We start from the raw sequence: 18,361 nt of genomic DNA, 5'->3' as shown, positions 1-18,361 counted from the left end.
CATAAGTGACACAGGTTTTAGAGCAGCCATGCTTACTGAATCGATCCTTGGCTTTCATTTCATCAGAAATCAGTGGATCACTTATTCCATACGTATTTTCAGCACATATGCGAATAACGTATTCTCTTCCTTCAATCAGTTTTGGAACTTTGCAGGTGGTCTTGCTACTTGCAGATGTGACTGGCATCCAGAGGTCCCTATTTGTGTCTCTCTTTTCAATTATATAATTCGTAATGGCACTGCCTCCATCATCCAGAGGAGGCTTCCATGAGACAACCATGAAATCTCTGTGAACCTCATCGAAAATTACAGGGCCAACTGGAGGCTGTGGACGATCTATTAAAAACAAGAACAGGTACTTCATCTTCTATCCTTTACATACTCTGGAAAGATTTCTTTAATTGTTACATAAGAAAAATCTTACCAACAACGGTTACTTGACAAACACCCTTTCTAGCTCCAGTGACATTCTCTGCAATCACACAGTATTTTCCGGAATCTTCACGAACAGCCTTTAGTATTCCAAGGCATAATGTTGTTGGTGTTGTTTTTATCTTTGTGCGTTCATTTTCCTTAACTATCAGCTCATCTTTTAACCAGGTAATCTTCGGTGCTGGTTTGCCAGTGTATCTTCCATCCAAACTGAATGACTCACCAACTCGTACAATAAATTGATCTCTGAAGTCAAGCTCAAGTGTTGGTGGTGCTAGAAATAAAATAGAAAAAATTAGTAGTACAAACTAGGCAGGAACATGTTTCAAGATATATTTTCTTCTGTTTAAAAGGAAAATAAGTACATACCAAGCTCATCTTTACAGGTGATTGGTTTTGTGCAGAATGAAGGCTTGCCTTGTCCAACAATATTGACAGCACTTACACGATATTCATATGTGTCTCCTTCTTTCAAACCATCAACAGTGTATTTTCTGTCAAGCATCTTCTCCTTAGTAAGTCTGAAAAACTTGTCTTTTCCAATGAGACGACTTTCTAGAACATACATTGTTATATCTGATCCTCCGTTATACTTAGGCGGGTTCCAGGTTAAACTGACCGAGTTCTTGGTTACTCCTGTTACTTCAAGATCCTCTGGACGCTCGGGCACAGCTACAGATAAAGAAAACAAAACACTAGTTAGTGCCAAACATGGGTACGTCATCAGAATATTCAGCTATGCAGTTGTCAAGCAGCAGCTTGCCACTTTTAATGTACACCGAAACTACCTTCAAGACCTGCTTGCTGTTATCTACATGTTCATTACCAACAATTTCATTTTGAATATGATCAAACAAGTTCAGGCCAAGGAAATTGCTAAGCACATTGTAAAGAAAGTGTCTTAACTCAATTCGGAAACATAAAGAAAATAAAGATTTGCAAAGATGTCATAAGAAAAATATCATATTGAATTATGAGACAAGAAGGTAATAACAAACAAATGTATGTGAGTAATGTAGGACCTGAATACAAAAGAAATATTGTAATACATAAAAATGACTTACTAATTGGATCTCTGACAACAATTTCTCTTTGAGTCTCAATAAATGGTCCCATGCCAATAATATTTTCTGCTGCTATGCGGAAATGGTAAGCCACGCCTTCTATTAATCCTTGCACAACTGCATTCTGCCTTGTCACGGTATATGATACTGGACTCCATCCTCTGCGGCCTGCATCACGCTTTTCAATGATATAATTGGTTATTGTGGATCCACCATCATCTTCTGGAGAGAACCATGTGAGTTTGCATGAGTCGATAGTTAGATTCTCTGTAAGGAATGGTTCACTAACAGGGCCAGGCACATCTGCAGAAAAAGAAAAGCACATTTTGTTTGAGACCCTTTTTCTAATCGCAAGATACAATAAAAAAATCAAAGCTTTTTTTTTAGTGTACTTACCTAATACATCAACAATAATTGTCTTTTTCCTTTCTCCGCATTCATTTTTAGCAAGTAGTGTATAATAGCCTTGGTGACTTCTCTGGCACTTCTTAATGACCATTGAAGAACTTATAGATGTTGTTTCAATTTCAGCTTCTGCTGGTAAAGGCCTTTCATCTCGGCTCCAGGAGATCTGCGGAGGAGGCTTTCCAGACACATATGCTATAATTCGAATAACCCCGCCAGCATGAACAACAATTCTGTCCTTGACACTGGCATCTAGCTGGATATCAGGAAGTACTGTAGGAAAACACAATTAACATCAGAGTTTTAAAGTTTTCACTTGCGCAGTTTTTTTTAATTGGTTTTCCAAAGATTCAACAGAAGTATATTTATTTATTTTTAGGTAGAATGCAACATACTGTTTATTTACTAACATTTTGCCTATAGCATTCTTTCCGGAATTTCTATTCACTTTTCACACCTGTGACTACAGCTAAGTTCGATCAATACATTTCTGTGGCTGAAAGCTGCATTTTAACCAAACCATGTCATGCATAACACTAAAAACGAAAGAGTCACTAATTCTCTCTGGTAGGGCTGTTTATTGAGCATCATTAATGCAATCTATTTTACTATACTTTTGCAACTCACTGCATTAGCTTTGTATCTCATAATATTGCTCCACAGATTTGCAATACAAGCCCTCGACTGTGTGAATTCCTTACTACTGTTTGATAAATGAGAAAATTGTAAAGAGACAAGCCTAACAAAAATATATTCATGCTGTGCATTGAAAATAATGTAACATACCTATTCTGTCCTTGACTTCAATAACTTCTGTAACTTCACCAGGTTCACCAACACCAGCAGCATTGACTGCTCTGACTCTGAATTTGTAGAAACCTCCTTCCTTTAATCCTGGTACAACGAACTTTGTGCCTCTTACTTCTTTGTCCTTGGCCTGCAGAAAATGAAATATGACTTTACACATATCTCTTTATCAGACTCATGGACACCTTAAGCCCAAGATGATACGCCACCTACCTTTTCCCATTCTTCCTTTCCTTCTTCTTTATATTCAACAAAGTATCCAGTGATTTTAGACCCCCCATCTTTTGATGGAGGAACCCATTCCAGGTCCACAGTTGACTTTGTCCAGTCAGTGACCTTTGGAATAGGTGGACCAGGTGGAGCTATAAAAATAAAATAAGGGTATATCAGCTTTTTTATCTCCAGGGAAAACTTGAAATAAATAAGAGTATTTGTTTACATTTTTTACCTATGGGATCTCTGGCCGTAGCTGGGTCAGACGGCATACTTGGAGGACCAACCCCCGCAGCATTAATAGCCAGGACACGGAATTGATAGTCAGAACCTTCAATAAGGTTCTTTGCCTGGTAAGAGACACCAAATGGCATTGCTTTAATGGGATCCCGGTTAATCCTTTTCCATCTCTTTCCTGTAGTTTCTTTTGCCTCCAACCAATAGCCTGTTACTGGAGAGCCACCATCATATTCTGGCTCTTCCCAGTTGACAGTCATTGCATCATGTGATATACTACTGACTGTAGGCTTTTCACATTGTCCTGGAACAGCTGTAAAATATAAAAATACATAATATTAAGGAATAATGTTTTTGAAAGTGTTGCATTTAACAAACTGGCATTTACAAATCTAGATTATTTTCACTTAATTGCTTACTTACAGAACAGGTTTCTTGCTGTTTCGGGCTCACTGTCAAGTGGTTCGCCAATTCCATATTTATTTTGTGCCAAAATACGAAATATATATTCATGACCTTCCAGTAACTTCGGTACTGTGTAGAGGCATTCTTTAGCTTCATTAGTTACATGAACCCATGTCTTTCTGTTAGCTTCTCTTTTCTCAATGACGTAGTTTGTAATCTTGGAACCTCCATCATCTTTTGGTGGAAGCCATGCTAATGTCATTGTATCAGCGGTGATGGCTTCAAATTTAATGGGTCCAACTGGCGGTCCAGGGCGGCCTGGCATTAAAGACAAAGGTTTATTAAACATGAGTTTGCAATATTATTTCATTTGAAACTAAAAATGTCTTATTTATTTGAAGTTTTGGAGTGTTTAAACTTCCTTTAGTTTTTTAGTACTTCAAAGGAAGGACTAAACGTCATAATGAACTATAATTCCTTTTGCAGAATATTGTCACATTGTATAAAAGGGAGAAACAATTTTAAAACACATGGACATATTAAAACTCTATGATACACTTACCAAGGACATTGAGCCTCATCTCCTTTGAATCTTGTCCCTGATTATTTTCAGCTGTCAAAGTGTACAATGCAGTATCACTTCTGCGTGACTGCTGGATGAGTAAGGTGCAAGAATCTTCACCAACAACTTTATTGACATGTTGGTCAAACTGAACAGGTACTTTGTCATCAGGTTTATTTGGAGGAGCTTTGAACCATTTTAGTGTGGGGAAGGGCACGCCTTTAATTTTAGCTATGATACTGATATCAGTCTTTTCTTCAGCCTCAAGAAATTCTGTCAGCTCGATAGATGGTGGGCCTGAAGGGAAACAAATGATAAGATTTGAGTTTCTGTATCCATCCTCCTGAAAAATCTTTATTTCTGTAAACTTATTTGTATTTTACTTACATTGCTGATCCTTTACAACCAGTGGCCCAACAGTATTTGAAGGTTTACTGGTTCCTGCTTCATTGACTGCTCTGACTCGGAATTCATACTCTCCACCCTCCTTCAAGTCTTCCACAGTAAACTTTGTTTCTTCAACATCACGCTTATTGCATTGTTTCCAGGATTCCTTTCCTTGTCCAGTAGGGTCCCAGGTTAATCGTTCAATTATATAATGTGTAACAGGAGCACCACCATCATTCTTTGGAGGTTTCCATGTGAGAGCCACGGTGTTCTTTGTCACAAGGCCAATCTTGAGTCTTGTAGGGGGATCAGGTGGATCTGCAAAAATATTTTATTTGATTAAACCTACATCACTGGCATGCAGAATGTTTTACGGCGAATGCTGGGATTAGAGAAAATATGTTCTTTGAACAGTTCCTCTAGAATGCTTTTAACGTCACCCTGAAGTGAAATGCTTTGAAAAACTCTGAAATGTAGCAAGTGACCATCCCTACATTCTACACTGTTTATATTCTACACCACTTCAGGATATGGTAGATTCATTTTAGATTTTACCCACCATAATACTTTGTGATTTCTGTTATTTAAATACTTTATCATTCAAATGATAGTAAGCTAAGCAAAAAAGTAACATATCTGAAGTTACTGATTTTGTTTTATGAAAATAAACATTGATTCTGAAATCTCTAATTAGGAGATTATTTTGAAAATGTTACTTTTCTAGGCATTTCTCAGATAAAACGATTTTCCCAGTTCAGCTACACCTATCATTCATGTTCTAGTACTGCAATGTTTAATGTAGAATGCGCAAAAAACTGTTTTACTTACTAAATATTGTATGTTCTGTCTTATACAACAATAACAAAGTTCACTCAAATACACTCTTAGACGCATCTGGAAACAAAGTTGTGAACATTATCATAGGAAAATGGTACATTTCATTAAACTTACGAATTGGATCCCTTGCTTTTGTTCTTTGAATAGTTGCAATTGGAGGGCCAACGCCAAAACGATTTTCTGCACGCACCCGGAAGAAGTATTCTTGCCCATCAATAAGATCTGGTACAACAAATGAGGTGCCTCCACAGTCATTAGTAACCTTGACCCAGGCCTTCCCTTCCACTGTTTTCTTTTCTATGATATAATTCTTGATTCTGTCACCACCATCATTATCTGGAGCTTTCCATGAAAGTTTGCAGGAAGATCTTGTTGGATCACTGACTTTGAGATCTTTTGGTGGTCCTGGTGCATCTGTCACATTCAAATAACAATGAACATATGTTTAAGGCACACTATACTTTTGTATTCCTACAGCACACTGATTAATTGTGAAAGAGCTCATCAGCTTACCCAAAACGTTTACTCTAACATTGACAGTCTTCTGGCCGGCTTTATTTTTTGCGGTAATACTATATCTGCCTGAGTGACCTCTGGTGCATATAGGTATGGTCACAACTGAAGAAGTGTCAGTTGATTGAACCTGCCAGGAGAAAAATACAAATACAAATCACTGTAAATTATTCTTGCATCAGCCTGACATTATGGTGACGTGTTGTCTGTAAATCAATAATAATGAAAAGCAAAAAAGTTAAAATTCTACCTGTGCATCTTCGGGGACATTATGAACTTGGTCCTAAAATGAATTGAAAACAATAGAAAATAATGACATAACCACATGTAGAAGTGTTTCACTATAAACTAGAATTATCTAAGAGCTTAAGCTGTATCTATGTGTGCCTGATTTACCTTTATTGCAGTTGTTGCAAGTCCTTCAAACTCCCAAGATACTTTAGGAACTGGTCGCCCCTTAATAACAGCAGGAATTTTGATTAGTGTACCAGCACGGCAATTTAAAAGGTCTTGTGCTCCAATCTCAAGTGAAATATCAGGTTCTTCTACAAAAAGAATTGAAAAAGTGGTATTGTTTAATGATGACATTAACTAAGCATGCAACAGTATTTGGGAGTACAAGTGAATAGCCCTACCTAGAATATCTTTAATTGGTATGTCTGTGGTGCCAAGGCTTGGTTCAGACTCTCCTGCGGCATTGACAGCTTTCACTCTAAATCTGTAATTTTTGAGTTCCTGAAGGTTTGGTATCACACAATTACAAGTAGGAAACAGTTTGTCTGGTTCATTAGCCTTCTTCCAATCACTGGTACCTTCCTCCAACATTTCCACAATGTATCCTTTGATAGGACTGCCACCATCCTTATTTGGTGGTTTCCAAGCAAGAGACACACTTGATTTTGTTTTGTCTTTAACTTCAGGACATGATGGTGCTCCTGGTACATCTGTCAAGGAAGAAAAAATTAAATCAAAATGAAAACCACATTTTCTTGAATAGCATTTCAACCTATTTAATCATAAATAAAAATGATTTTATAGAGATAATTCTGTCTTGAAAGGTTTTAAAAACGTATGTTAGTGAATTCGTGTATAACTGTTTCATCTATATATGAAATACTTTTATTTATGTTTTTGTATAGTACATTTTCAACCCTATGCAGAGTAGCAGAGTGGTTTGTAGGTGTCAAATACAATTGCACATTGTAACAGATTTTACAGTAATATTGAATGGCAAATTTGGGATCTAAATCATAATAATATATGTAGTCTCCCGCTTTCTCTCTTTCTCATTCTGTATCCTCATTACTTTCTTTTCTATTTAAAAGAAATATTAGGCCAACTTTTTAAAACGTGTTTGCATTGTTTTAGTGTTGTGATCTTTTTAAAGTCATTTAGTCATTGTTTTCAGTTGTCACAAACAGTGCTATAAAAATCAATATTAACATAATATAGCCTGTTTTTATTTATTAGTAGAAACAGTGGCTGTACCTGACCAACAGTGCAGATAGATTCAACCAAGTTGTTGCCATTTGAGAACACAATTGTTTTGTTGTTTGAATTTACAATTTCATCAGTAGGGCTTTCACAAAATTGTTACCAAACACTTTGCATTTTGGCATTTGTACTGCAAATGTGGGCTACATATCTCGCATGCAAAGTGCTCTTGGTTAAAAAGCCAGGACTTTATTTCATTAAAAGGCATGACTCAAGTATTAAAAACACAATGAAAAACTTGTTTTACTAACTATTTTCTGATTCCTCCTGACATTATTCAGCTACAATTTATTTGAAGAATCTGTATTGGTATTTGTAATGGATTAACACATAGAGGGATTACAGAAATCAGGGTTTTGATTCCTAGCTTGTGGGATGGTTGGCATTAATCTTTGTGAAAAATACACCACACATTTTATGGGTGCTCCAGTTTGACAACAATTTATTTTTTCCAGATTTGTGCTAATCACTCCTTATTTTGGCTATTCAGTTCATCGTCTCAATTTATTTCCATATTGTAATAATATTGGCATGTATAGCGACATATTTTCAAAAACTGAAACCAAAGGTCAATAAAAAAACAAAGTTTAGCTTTACATTTTTGAGCAGGCATATAACAAACTGCTTTAATGCAATGCAGTACTTACTAATTGGATCTACAGCGAGGGCAGGATCAGAAGGCTCACTTGGAGGACCAATTCCTGCAGCATTTTCAGCCATTGCTCTGAACTGATATTCAACACCTTCGATCAATCGCAGCACATTGTATTCCAGGCCTTTTACTGCTGGTTTTGTTACTGGTGCTCTGTTGACTCGTCCCCAGTAGACTCCACCCACTTCTCTCTTTTCTAGCCAGTAGCCAGTAATTGGGGAGCCACCATTGTCTGCAGGTGGTTGCCAAGACACCAACATTGAGGATCGATCACAATTTGAAACTGTTGGCTTTTGAGGTGGGCCGGGAAGGCCATAAGGATCCTTGATAACCACTTTCTCGGATAGGCATTCATCACTTGTTCCATACTTGTTGATAGCCCTGACTCGGAACTGGTATTCACCATTTGTTATGAGGTTCCATACCTAAAGTAAATATGATAGTGCAATTTTTTTTAAAGGCTTTTAAATAGTTTTTATGAGAAACAAAATTTGCAGTTATACAGTATACTTTATTCCATTTGATAATCAGCAGCAGCCTCACTTTGCATAACTCATAACCCGCCATATCCCCTCCTTCAACCGATGTCCAGATAGCTTTACATTTTAAACATATTTTTATAAAACTATTTTTCCATATTTTAATTTGAAGCTCTGTTCATTATTATATTATGCAGTCAATGGCTAGATCAATTTGTAACCTCACAGTGAGTACTGTAACTGGTAGTGCCGAGAATGTTTTCATTCCGTAACTCTGAAGCCTCTTATGTAATCATTTTTTTGTTAATCAATCACACTGTGACTCTCATAGCTTTTTCTGGTGATGCTTAGCTGTTTTCAAAGAACTAATTTTGATGCTTTAATGAATCAACAGTACTTGCCAATCAAAACTGCTCAGGATTTACATTAGGCTAAAAGCATGTAGTTTATGTAAACCCTCAAGAGATCCCTTATGATTACACAGCGTTATCATTTAAATAATTGCTCCTTAACGTCACTTGTCCCTTTTCCTTTTGCTCGTGTGGAGAGAATTCACCTTATGATGCTGCTAGCTAGAATGTTAATTTATGCTGTATTAGAACATCCATTTCATGGAATTATCACTTATAGTGCACATAATGGCTTTGCAAGGAATTACATAATGATTCGCCAGCCAATTACAGTGTGACTCTTACAGGTTTTGCCACTACCTCTTAGCTCTTCTCAAGATACTCAATGTAATGTCACACTGCTATGCTTGTGAGCCTCCATTGTTTAACAAATACATTCGGCAAAGTCTTGTGGTTTTTAAAACCAATTTACTAAACTCCTGCTGCTCCCAGTTTGCAGACTATATCATTATTATTAAAGAAGAGCCTTAACATTAGGATAATTGCCTTTTACTTCCTTTCCTCCTTTGATAATGTGCTCTAGAATTTTCATTAGTGCTATAATAGTTATAGATATGTTATCCATTACATTTTTATGTCGTGGATTTTGGAATGCCTTGCTACAAGTGTAACCACATGTTGTTTTATAATTATCTTTTCTATTAATATGTATCTTAAGATTGAAGCTAATACAAATAGATTGAACATTTAAAAATTGTGAAGCAGAAACACAATATTTCAAGCTCATATTTTCTGAAAACAAATTTAGTCCAACATCCTCTCTACTTTTGGTTCTATACAAATATGTCTGCAACATCAAGGGTGTCATTTTGTACACACACTTTGGATGTTGCATTAGAAAAGACCCTCCTCTGTATTGTTGGTAACTTATTGTGGAAGAGATGTGACACAGCTGCCAGGGTGCCTGACTCCGTACTACGGGGTTCACGGTTCAATCCCCAGCGCTGGCGGCAGGTTAGCCCAGCACAATGTGACTCTGGGCAGTAGCTTGCGTAATCTTCCCGCCGGCCCTCAGCGCCGGGACACCTCTCCGTAGGTAGCTGTGCGCTTTACAAATGCTGGTATTTCATATATATATATATATATATATATTTCACAATACAATGATATATATAGAACTGTATAGCAGATTTACTTGCTATTACTAGCAATATGAAAGAACTAAAGTGAGCATTAGGTTAGACTGCACAAAACATCTTGAATATGAAAGTCCATATAGCTTGTCAAAAGCTAGTGTCCTTGTTTAGTAAACTAGGACTCGAAGTTATGCAGCATTATTAAACATTGATTCCTATTTTATTGATTAAGAGCCCATGCCTCAGCTCATCCGTCATGTTCACCTGAAGGATTTCCTAATTAGTGCTTTTCTGAAAACATTTTGGATACATAAATCATGGTTTCTAAACTGAGTAATGCTTCAATATAAATAATAATGAGTATTTAAAAGCAAACCTACCCCAAATCTCCTGTCAACGATAGTGTTTGAGACTTCTTCCCATTCAGATTTCTTCTTGCTTGCATCTCGTTTGTCAACAACATAGTTGAGAATTTCACTTCCACCATTGTCCAGAGGAGTATCCCAAATTAAATAGCATGATTCAGCTTTGATATCAGTAACAGCAAGATTTCTTGGAGGTGATGGGCGATCTAATTAATCACAATAGAGAAAACGAAATGTGTTAAAAAATAACAAGAGTAGACATATATTTAGTTCTCTAAAATATGTAGTTTTTATGTAAATAAATACTTACCAAATACTTCAACATTTACTGAACGATACGCAGTTCCTAGACGGTTCGATGCTGTCACAACGTAGGTTCCAGTGTCACTTCGAGCTGATGCAGGCATACTTATTTCTGTTTTTGCTTCGCTTCTTGATAATTCTTGTTTGTCAATCTTAAGAGCCTCTGTTGATTTTTCAAGTGGCACATCATTCTTTGTCCATTCAATTTTGGGCATTGGAAGACCTGTTACATCAGCTGGAATATTAACTGGTTCTCCTGCTTTTACTTTGATGGTATCACCCCGGACGGTCAAACGCAACATTACTGTAGGAGGAACTAAAAAAAAACATATTAAGTGAAAACTAAGCAATTGCAGCACATTATAATAGTACAATTATTAATATGTGTAAGTAGGCATACCTTCATCATCTTGAATAACAACATTAAGGGGAAGTGATGGCTCACTTTCACCAAGTGCATTCACTGATCGAACACGGAATTCGTACATTTGCAGTTCAGCAAGATTTTCTACCACAAATGATGTATCTGGGCACAGTCGCTTGTTAACCCTTTCAAATTCCGTTGCATCATGTCGTCTCTTTTCAATAATATATCCTGTAATAGGGCTACCGCCATCATTACGAGGATACTTCCAATCAAGAGTAATGGTGGACTTTGTTCTTTCTGTATATGTAAATCGTTCTGGTGCACCAGGAGGACCTGTGCATAAAAAGTAAACAATGTTAACCATAACATTTTGTTTGAGAAAATATAATGTTGTAAATGTATTGGTTGATTGAGCTTACATAACACGGAACTTAAATGCAAATCTACTGATAGATATTGAGATGTCTACAAAGGCTGAAATGTACTGTGGGTTTTTCCAATTCTTTTTAAAGGTTAAGTGGATTTTTATTTCTAAGTAATGGTAAATGAGAAATTTCTTATTATTTACCTATTATGATAGATTATTTAAAAAATGAAGCAAAGAAACAAAAGGATAATACTACAATGAAATGAAAATCCAGGGGTGAGATCGAAATAACTCAGCAAATAAAACAACAACAAATTTAATATGAGCAATTTAAAAATTGCAACCAAATTATGAGGACGAATAAGTTATTTACCTAGAGGATCAACTGCAAGAATGGGTCCGAGGTCAACAGGAGGACCACTACCAAATTTATTTTTGGCAATAACACGGAACATGTATTCTTGTCCTTCTAGGAGACCCACTATATCACATTTGGATCTTTCTGTTTCTATAGGTAGTCTCCATGTATGCATTTTAGCATCCTTCCGTTCAATTGTGAAGCCTGTGATTTCACTTCCACCATCATCTTCAGGATCTGACCAGTTGAGTAAAATCATTTTTCTTGTAACAACTACAGGTTTTAGATCAAGTACTGGACCTGGAACATCTATAAAACAGAGTAACATGAACAAATTATTATGCATATCTTCTTGATAAGTTGTTAAGATTTGAAATCAAAATTGTGAATTTGCGGAGGAGAACTGGCCGAAGTACCAAAGAACATAGCAGTTGGTTGTGGTGGAAGTGGTGAAAAGAAATATTACAAGGGTGGTATACTGGTAATGTGATCTTGATTGGTGCTGTGCAGCTTAAAAAGTAGTCTATGAGAGTCAGGGATACCCAAGGAAGTAGGAAAAGGTCTGACAATGGTGGGTAGCATATAAGGGTTTTTAAGGCCATGGGGAGCTGGTGTACTTCCCTGCTGAGTTCTCTTGCTTCTGCATGGGGATTTGTACCAATTGGGGCACCACCTGTTTCCTGTACAAAGTGTACCCGATGTAAATAAACTCTCCGCTGCTCAGATTGTCAGCATTTCACAGTTTTTTGTAACAGAGAAAACGTTTTATAAATAGAATTTGAAAAAAATGAAATTGTGTATTTGTTGACTATCTCTGTAAACAATGCATAATTACGTATGGACTTGTGTGTGGGTGAAAACTGTCTACATTGAATAAGCATATTAAACAACAACAAATAATCTATCACTCAGTATTTCAGGATAATTCGATAGGACATGATATTCATTATATAAGGTTTACCAGAGTTGTTCCAGATAAAGAAGCAATAACATTTCATAAAATAGTTTCTCGCATTTCAAGTAATTAGACTTATCTTATTCCATAGCACAAGGTCATATCTCTCTTTTTGAGCTATTAAGCAAATTGCAATTATAACAGCTTAAAGATTTCCTCCACTACAGTGACTTGCTACCATAATGTTTTGCGGGTCTCGCATAGTGTGATGAACTTTCTTTGGCAAAATGATTTGATTTCAGTTGCTTACCCATGATTTCAACTCTGGTTGCAGCAGATTTGGTACCACTTTCGTTGCTGGCAGTGATGACATATCGGCCATGGTTTTTCCTCTCTGCATTTACAATTGTTAAATCTGAAGAGGTGCCAATATTCGTAATAACTGCTCGTTCTTTTTCCAATTCTCCATCTTCCACAGTCCATTCAATGGAAGGTGTGGGTCGGCCTGTTACAGTTGCAGGAATTTTCAGAGTTTGTCCAGCGAGTATCTGAATACCTCCTTTCACAGAAACATCCAACTCTACTACTGGTGGTTCTGTAGAGAAAACATTAAGATATTTTAGCAAAACCAGTAATAAGAGATTGATATTATTACACCTAAGCCAGGTAAAGTAAAGTATTTATAATTACCCTGTGGTTCCAGAACTGTTATTGGCTCTGTTACTCCAGGGGGACCTTCACCAGCATTATTAACAGCAATCACACGGATTTTGTAGTCAGCACCTTCCCGAATTCCTTTGACTGTGTATTTACGAGGTTTAATTGGTTTGTCTGTGCAACGTGACCATTCATTTGTGCCCATGAGCTGTTTGTCGACAAGGTAGCCCAAGATATCCCCTCCACCGTTATAAATTGGAGCATCCCATTCCATCTCAATGGCAGAGGCACTTGTATCAACAACTCTGGGAGTTGGAGGTCCAGGTGGCACTTTAAAGAAAAACATGTAAACATAAATTTTAAGTCTGCTGCTTCTAAAAGTATCAATATTGGTTGATAGACTCAAAATGATTAAAATAGTAGTACCCTTGACGTATGGGTCTGGTAATCAACAGACATTTTCAAATTGGATTCTTGGTTGTTTTGACTCCATCTTATACCATAACATTGTTTCCAATGTATTGTAAGAACTGCCCACTTCTGCAAGAGTCTCAAAATCTATAAAGGCCCACATGCATAGTTAGATTCTCACATTCCCTTCAATATCTCCTAGAGGCAATCCGCTTAGCAGTTACGGGTTATGTAAGCACCAAAATCAGTAAACCATCAACCAATTTAATAATTTGTTTTATTATACATATGATTCTGATGTAAGAGCAAGGGGTTGACAAACATTGAATCAACTCTTTGATTTATCAGTGGCCTCTTACAATCAATGAAATATGTGTAGCATTAAAAAAGCCATTGCCTGGGCTGAAATACACATAACATGCGTATTTGTAAAGTGCATGTTTACCCATGGACATCTTGGCATAGAATAACAGATGTTTAGTGTTCCCCAACTCAATCGTACTTATTTTATCGACCTCAGAAGGATGAAAGGCTGAGTGGACCCGCCAGGATTTGAACCTGTGACCATGCAGTCAAACACAGGCCCCTACAGTGGACGCATAAGTCCACTAAGGTACCAGACCCTGCTAAAACTAAAGCTGAAACTAACATTTTATCAATTTATTTCAGGCAACATATATTTTTTAGCAGGTTGATAGGGGCATACCACTTGTTTTGCTAGCCTTTTCACGAATAATACATTCACAACATGAAATAAATATATATACATGCTAATTACTTACATATTGGATCTTGTGCTGTCTTCGGATCTGATGGGACACTAAATTTCCCAGGACCAGCTGCATTTTCAGCACACACTCTAAATATGTAAGTGAGGCCTTCCAAAAGGCCTTCTGCTCTTGTTTCCAGTGCATTAATAAGGCTTCTGTTTACACGAGCCCAGTGAGTGCTGTTAATTTCACGTTTCTCAATCCAGTATCCTAAAATAGGACTTCCATTATCTTTTGGCTCTGTCCATTTAACCAACATGCTGTTGCTTGTTACATCTTCAATTTCCGGCTTTTCTGGTGCATCTGGGGGAGCTGATGAAAAGAACAATTTTATGTGTTTGTACATAATCTTTATCAATCAGAACTGAAAAAAAATAAATATTAAAGATGTGCTTACTGAAGATAAGAAACTATACTTACTAAATGGATCTTTTGCTGTAAGAGGCTGTGAAACACATTCTGGTCCTGGACCAAATCTATTCTCAGCTGTAACACGGAAGAGGTACTCCTTTCCTTCAATGAGCTTGGTGACTGGATATTTGCACTGTCTCAGTGTAGATGTTACATTCACCCAACCAATTTCTGCCTTGGTGTTGTCCTTCTTTTCCAAAATGTAATTCAAGATTTCACTACCACCGTCATCGAGTGGAGGCTCCCATTTGCATAAAACTGAATTTTTTCTTATGTCCTCAAATGTAAAGTTGACTGGAGGTCCAGGGGTATCTATTTTGTAGGAAAAAAATACATTATAAAAGCAGTTCTATTTATTGCACAAAACTGAAAATAGAAATATTACAATATACACTTACTTAATACATTCACGTCACATAAAGCTTTTGCTACACCATGATCATTTTCAACCTTGATGGTAAATTCCCCATGATCACTTCTAATGGCGTCTCGAACCCACAGCAGGGAAGTTCCCTGTCTACTGTTGTCGACAGTTAAACGTTCTGGCAGGCTCAGATGGAATGGCTCTTCCTCCACAATTTCCTTCTTCTTTCTTGCTGGCACTATTTTATCAACTCTCTTCTTGATTTCTTCAGGTCTAATCACTTCGCCATCTTTAAGCCATGTAATAGTTGGATATGGTGCGCCTGAAATTATTGCTTCTAGAGCAATTTCATCACCCTGCCTTACACCAACACCACCTTGTAGATTTGCAGCAAGAGACACCTTTGGGGGATCTGCAATACAAAATTGGTTGTTATTTGGAATACACTTCACTAAAGATGGAAACATTTTCCTAGAACATGTATGAGTTGTGACCGGCAGAATTCATTTTCATACAAGGAACCCAACTTTCATTCTCAAATTGATTGGAACCATTCGGGCGGATCTCACATTTCACCCACAGTTTAAGAGAAGATCACTCTAGTTGATCTTCTCCAAAGTTAAAATGTGTCTTGCATTTATCTCAGCAAAGCTTCTATGTGTGCCCCTTACTTTAAAAGTAGCACAGGTCTTCGTTTAATCATGCACTCCCTCCATTCAAATGAAGGAGGAACAAATACAACATTGTTTTAACTAGGAAAAATTGGATTGGAGAAGGAATAAAATAAAAACACCTTGCCACAGAGCATAAAATATTTTCTAAAATGGCACCGGTTCCTTGGCCTATTAAAACTAATTTCTGGAGAGGAACACAGGTGTAGTAGATTAGTTAATGCATTTAGGAAATTGTCCTGGCGTTTGATGGGAAGGATACATAGTATGGTAAACCAGTGTAATTGTAAAGCATCACATCCATGTAAAATCACTGTGTTAGTAAAAGATAATGCATTTATTGCTCATAATACTAACTTACCAATAGGATCAAGAGCTTTTACTCCAAGAGTTGCGCGAGAAGGCTCACTAATACCAGCAGCATTTTCTGCACGTGCACGGTATTGGTATTCTTTGCCTTCCTCTAGGCCTTTGACAGTGTATGTTAGCACCGGTACCAAAGAGTCATTACAGCGTTCCCATTTCTCTCCACCTTTAGGCAGTTTTTCAATAATGTATCCCATTATCTTACATCCGCCATCATACATTGGTGGTTTCCATGTCAGAGTTATTGTCTTTGAAGTTGGGTTATGAGTTTCAACATCAACAGGTGGATCAGGACGTTCTGAAGTATAAAGAAATAAATTCAAAGTTAATCATCTATATCATAGGGATTTATTTTTTAACAATCCTGCAATGTACATTCAGCACTGATAAAAACTTACGTTTTGAATCTTCTGCAATTATAGGATTCCTTAGCTCCAAGTATTCGCCTCCACCGATCTTGTTTACTGCCTTGACTCTGAAGTAGTATTCCCCATTAGGTATAAGATCCTTCACATTCCAAGTCAGTTTGTTCTCGCCAGACATAACCGGAGTGTAAGTTCTCCTACCAGCTTCTCTACGTTCAAGAACATAATGCAGTATAGGGGATCCACCATCACTTTCTGGAGGCTCCCATGTCACCTTGCATGAATTCTTAGTCACATCACTAGCCTTGATGTCCTTACACTGCCCTGGTAGACCTATTTAGTAATAGAAACATAAATAGAATGAGAAAACCCTGCCTTATTTACCGATAATGGTTCTAACAAAATATTTTTGATGAAACAATCAATAGTTACCAATAACTTTAACATTGGCAGAGCCTGTTGTTGTGCCCAGTTTGTTCTCCAAGGTGATGGTGTATACCCCAGCATCTGCATGAACACTACTAGTTACATCAACACATGCAGATGTGTAGTCACTCTTCATTGTTACTCTGTCTCCTGCCTTTAATTCTTTGCCATTTTTGTGCCAACACACGGTGGGAGTTGGGACAGCTCTGAAGGAAACAGGGATGCTTAATTTCTCTCCTTCAACAACAGTGATGTCCTGAGTTTTCAAATCAATACTTGGATTACCTGTAGAAAGGTAGAAGCATGTGATTAAAGGACAATTTAAGAAGCGTTTGATGACTTTCAAATCATATTAGCTATGAATATATGTAAGAATAAAATCAGCAATTTACACAGAGTAAAATTTGCCGAGTTAAGACATTGTTTAAAATATTTCAGTACAACACTACTTACAGTCAGGGTCTTTTGCAAAAACATTTTCTGAGATTTCTGATGGGTCACTGGCTCCAATGGCATTTACAGCTCTCACTCTTAAAATATATTCCTTGTCAGGGGAAATGCCCTCTTCTGCTTTGTATTTCAGGTCCTTTATTGGGCGAGAGTTGATTCGCATCCATTTTTCAGTTCCGGCTGGACATAGTTCCACATGATAGCCGAGAATAGGGCTGCCACCTGTTTTCTCTGGTGGTTTCCATGCAATGGAAATATGACCTCTGCTTGCATCTGTGACATGCAATTCTAAAGGTGGAGATGGAGGACCTGCAAAAACAAAAAGACAATGTAATTACACATGTAGCACCAAATGGTTAGATAAGGGAATTGTGCAATATGCAGATTTCTTGATTTGATTATTCAGATATATCAGATTATTACTCACTTGTTGGGTCTTCAATCATGAGCATATCAGTAGGTTCACTCGGATGGCCAACGCCAGCTTCGTTTTCTGCACGAACTTGGAATTGGACCTCTGTTCCTTCAATCACATCTGTTACTTTGTAGTGACAGTCAGGTCCTGATGTCTTACCAGCTTTTACCCAGCGTGTTCCAAGTTTTTCTTTCTTTTCAATGACATATCTGCCGACACAGGTACGAGAAACAATGGTGTTGGATATTAAACATTAGTCTGTTTAACCTAAAAAAAAGCATCTGGGTGGGGGTATGTCTATTATTTATCACTAACATTTAATCACCCAAGCACTGTGAAGTGGTATGATTAATAAATAAAGGAATGACTAAACAAAATACTTCCTGGAACAAGAGTCTTTCTAAGCGCTGTCCATGCCCTTTGTTCA

At 37.2% G+C, this 18,361-nt stretch overlaps 1 protein-coding gene across 1 annotated transcript in view; it reads right to left on the bottom strand.

The window, feature by feature from the left end:
* Positions 1–18,361, bottom strand: part of TTN (titin) — a 379,656-nt gene that overhangs the window by 86,430 nt on the left and 274,865 nt on the right. Inside the window, exons 224-254 of the mRNA XM_085645211.1 lie at positions 17,947–18,143; positions 17,523–17,828; positions 17,076–17,354; positions 16,677–16,976; positions 16,274–16,576; positions 15,276–15,653; positions 14,887–15,189; positions 14,479–14,778; positions 13,319–13,615; positions 12,939–13,223; positions 11,749–12,042; positions 11,042–11,341; positions 10,649–10,957; positions 10,354–10,544; positions 8,004–8,433; positions 6,498–6,806; positions 6,259–6,407; positions 6,113–6,145; positions 5,863–5,992; positions 5,464–5,763; positions 4,513–4,830; positions 4,126–4,422; positions 3,582–3,881; positions 3,157–3,471; positions 2,922–3,070; positions 2,688–2,838; positions 1,893–2,174; positions 1,497–1,799; positions 802–1,104; positions 425–706; positions 37–336 (exon numbers count right to left, since the gene is read on the bottom strand). Coding sequence (XP_085501337.1) covers positions 37–336; positions 425–706; positions 802–1,104; positions 1,497–1,799; positions 1,893–2,174; positions 2,688–2,838; positions 2,922–3,070; positions 3,157–3,471; positions 3,582–3,881; positions 4,126–4,422; positions 4,513–4,830; positions 5,464–5,763; positions 5,863–5,992; positions 6,113–6,145; positions 6,259–6,407; positions 6,498–6,806; positions 8,004–8,433; positions 10,354–10,544; positions 10,649–10,957; positions 11,042–11,341; positions 11,749–12,042; positions 12,939–13,223; positions 13,319–13,615; positions 14,479–14,778; positions 14,887–15,189; positions 15,276–15,653; positions 16,274–16,576; positions 16,677–16,976; positions 17,076–17,354; positions 17,523–17,828; positions 17,947–18,143 — 8,393 coding nt within the window. The remainder of the gene's footprint in view (positions 1–36; positions 337–424; positions 707–801; positions 1,105–1,496; positions 1,800–1,892; positions 2,175–2,687; positions 2,839–2,921; positions 3,071–3,156; positions 3,472–3,581; positions 3,882–4,125; positions 4,423–4,512; positions 4,831–5,463; positions 5,764–5,862; positions 5,993–6,112; positions 6,146–6,258; positions 6,408–6,497; positions 6,807–8,003; positions 8,434–10,353; positions 10,545–10,648; positions 10,958–11,041; positions 11,342–11,748; positions 12,043–12,938; positions 13,224–13,318; positions 13,616–14,478; positions 14,779–14,886; positions 15,190–15,275; positions 15,654–16,273; positions 16,577–16,676; positions 16,977–17,075; positions 17,355–17,522; positions 17,829–17,946; positions 18,144–18,361) is intronic.

The sequence above is a fragment of the Triturus cristatus genome, chromosome 3_1 (genome assembly GCF_964204655.1).
Source record: "Triturus cristatus chromosome 3_1, aTriCri1.1, whole genome shotgun sequence".
NCBI lineage: Eukaryota > Metazoa > Chordata > Amphibia > Caudata > Salamandridae > Triturus > Triturus cristatus.
Note: the sequence above shows the minus strand (reverse complement) of the source record. Positions and strands in the feature narration are given on the sequence as shown.